Here is a 3337-nt window from a genome sequence, read left to right as displayed (position 1 = left end):
CTCTCACAGGGAGAAGATGATCTGCTGCATCCTGCTGCTCCTCACACTGACCTCCTGTGTCTGTGGTTAGTTTACTCCTTCACTTTATTATCTAGAAACTGATACAAGTCCTCAGTTAGTCTGCTCCTCACTTTCCCTCTCTGTCTCCTCAACAGGAACATTTGTAGTGAATGTGACACAGAGCTCCTATCAGGCAGAGGAGAACCACAACATCACACTGGAGTGGAGCTTCACAACCAAACCTCACACTCCACCTGGCTTCCTCATTATCTTCTGTCAGCTGTTTACTGATCTCAGAGTCTCAGTCCTGTATCAGCTACGTGAGGGTGTTGAGTCCCCAGAGTCTCAGGATGAACAGTTTTCAGGACGAGTCCAGTGTGACAAAGACGTCCTCAGAGACGGACGAATCAGACTTCATGTGTCCAGACTGAGGACTGAGGACTCAGGAGAGTACAGGTGTCAGGTCGTCACCTCTGATGGGAGGAACTTTGCTAAATGTCGACTCAGCGTCTCTGGTAAGTAGATCCAGTAGAACTCAGTAGAAAGCTCTTTTTATAAACGGTTATCAGTGTTGTACAGACTCTGCTGCTGAACTAGACTTGATGGAGTTTGGCTGCTCAGCTCTATATTATTTATAGTTTTTTTCATTGTTCTCTTCAGCAGCTGTTGATCAGCCTGAAACTCAGAGACCAACTGAGAGACCAGAACCAGAGAATTGGGGAAGGATCGTCCTCTACGCTGGACTGGGACTGACAGCAGCAGCAGCAGCAGCTCTACTGGTCAAACTCTGCTGTTCCTCAAGTCCTTGTTTCTTTTATCCAGAGTAACGGTGACGGTCCTCTCTGTCTCTGCTTCCTTTCACCCTGTTGGTCCATGAGGCTGCTTTTCTCTGCACACCCAGTCTGACCTCTGACCTTACACCTCTGTCACTGTCTCCATGGAAACGGAGAGAGGGGACCAACACTGGGTCAGACCCTCTTTACTGTGAGAAAGAGTCAGAGCTCTAGTTCAAGACCTGAGACTCTCCCTCCAACATCTTCTAGTTTAAGTGTCAGAAGATTTAACTGTCATGAAGGGAATATTTCTATGTTCTAAGCTATATTCACGTTATTATGAGTTTGTGTTTAAATGAACCATTACAGTATTATTATTACTATTGATGGAAACTGTTACGATGCACAATCAGCTTTCCTAATGTTCAGTTTATAATGTAAATCTACTGTAAATAAATCTCTATTTATATGAGAGAAGTTGTTCTGACTGTGAAAATCTTAATGTCAGAGACCCAGAAGTTTCCAAGAATTAAAACTGAAAATAACAATACATTTTTATCAATACTGATGCTTTACAGGTGTATAAACAAAGATGAAAGACATTAACAGAAGTCCAACAACAATCTTTTTTTTTTTTTTTAAGTATAAACATATTAATAAAACAAACTCATGAGCTGAGAAGAGAGAAGCTCATTAGAAGCTTAAGTTATAAATTATGTCAGTATGAAAGTAACACTGTGGGTGAGTGGTGGTTAAAGCTAAATGCTAACACATTAGTTTACCCTGTTAGCATGGGATACGTCCATGGACGTGACTCACACAGGGCGACGTCATCACGTAGAACGTGCAGACAGTGCCGTCAGTCTCCTCACCTTCAGTCTATGAGTCTCTTATCATCCGGTCACAGAGGAACCTGGATTAAACTTCTCTCTGGACTTTCATCCTCCTCTTGGCTTTCCTCTCCTGCTCACCTGTTGCAGGTAAACAGACACGTTAACACGTATAAATACTTTAATACAGAAGGAAACTTTGAAACGTGATGAATCTCTGGAAAGTTCTGGAGTAAAGAGTGTTTTTTTTATGTGTTAGCATTTAGCTTTAACCACCGCCTCACAGAGCTGTTAGCATGGCTGTCACAAGATGGCGCCAGAGCGAAACTCTCCACTGCACCTGACACTTCACCACACAGGTCTCTACTGCAGGACTCACTGTTCATATATATATATTTATATATATATGGAGAGACAGAGAGAGCTTCATCAGAGGAACTCAGCTTTGGATTCAGAGGAGAGTCATAAAAAAGAATAAATCTGGAAAAGAATAAGAAACTAAATGTGGAAATATAAACAGGAAGGAATAAAACTTAAAAGAAAAAATGCTATTACCTGTTGCGTTTTCTTTTACTGTATTATTGTTGCTTTTACCTGTTTAAAAACAAACATCTACGTACGTAACAGTAAAAGCATCTCTAATGTTTATTTCAACTTAATTCTCGGAAACTTCTGAGTCTCTGACATTAAGACTCTCACACAGAGAAGAAACAAACTTCTCTCATATAAAAAGAGATTTATTTACATTATATTCACTTTATAAACTTTACAAGAAAAAAATGTCATTTATGACAAGACACTGGTCCTTCTGTAAATGGATAACCATTTATAAAAAAGAGCTTTCTACTGACTTCTACTGGATCGACTTACCAGAGACGTTGAGTCGACATTTACAGTTAATTGCAGCTGTAATTAAATTATCTGTACACTGTCATTTATATATATTAGATCAAAATTACACATCTGTCCCCTAAATTATGATACACATTTGGATTATTTTAATCATAAGCTTGCCATATTAATTTGTGTTGTATATTAAGTGGTACAATATTATTTGAGTGTTAAGTGCTTTTACTTTAGATATTTCACTGCACATAATAAAATATGTGACCAATAGAACTATAAATCTTAAATATAAAGTGAAAGAATTTTTGGACTGAGAATATTCAAATTTAAGAGCATCACTGAGCCGTGCTTTCAGGAAACACCTGGATCAATACTTGATCTTGAGGCCCCTGTGTTAGAGGGGCCCCGAGTTACAATCTAGTTTTAAAGCCTTTTAACATTTTTGGTTTATATTCTACTAAACTGTTGCATTTTACCGAATGAACAGGTGTTTAATGTAGCAGCATCTAAAGACTCAGGGGATTTATCCTGAATCTGTAAAACAAAACAGAAACAATGGAAAGTCCAAAGAAGAAACCCCCCAGAGTTAAAACAGGAGCAACTCTCTGTCAGGAGACTGAAGATGTCATTGCAGGAGTGATCAGACTGAGGTCTCCATCTGTGTCAGTACAGTCACGTTAGCAGCTCTGTGAGGCTGAACAAAGATCAGCTGAGGCTGATGGGATGTCTGTAGTTTCGCAGGTAAATACTGGACGCTAGTGATGGTGGGAGGAAGCTACAGCCACAGTGATGGACAGACAGACGGACACTGTCTCAGAGCCGTGCTGCTAGTGTGAATTAAAATAAGATCATTACCTACTGACTCAAAAACAAAAGAGGGTGGTTTTA

General features: G+C 39.7%; 1 protein-coding gene across 4 annotated transcripts in view; it reads left to right on the top strand.

Moving 5' to 3' along the window:
- LOC147817707 (uncharacterized) overlaps positions 1-1228 on the top strand; it is a 2452-nt gene extending 1224 nt beyond the window's left edge. For 2 of the 4 annotated variants that reach the window (XM_087169764.1, XM_087169763.1), the window contains exons 3-5: positions 10-65; positions 156-515; positions 661-1227. In XM_087169764.1, coding sequence (XP_087025890.1) covers positions 17-65; positions 156-515; positions 661-827 — 576 coding nt within the window. In that variant the 5' untranslated portion in view covers positions 10-16 and the 3' untranslated portion in view covers positions 828-1227. Of the gene's footprint in view, positions 1-9; positions 66-155; positions 516-660 lie in introns of all 4 variants that reach the window. The other 2 variants (XM_087169765.1, XM_087169766.1) reach the window with 2 other exon arrangements.
- The last annotated feature ends 2109 nt before the right edge of the window (positions 1229-3337 follow it).

The sequence above is a fragment of the Seriola lalandi genome, unplaced genomic scaffold (genome assembly GCF_002814215.2).
Source record: "Seriola lalandi dorsalis isolate HSWRI2012SDOR001 ecotype SW California unplaced genomic scaffold, Sedor1 jcf7180002054913, whole genome shotgun sequence".
NCBI classification, from domain to species: domain Eukaryota; kingdom Metazoa; phylum Chordata; class Actinopteri; order Carangiformes; family Carangidae; genus Seriola; species Seriola lalandi.
Note: the sequence above shows the minus strand (reverse complement) of the source record. Positions and strands in the feature narration are given on the sequence as shown.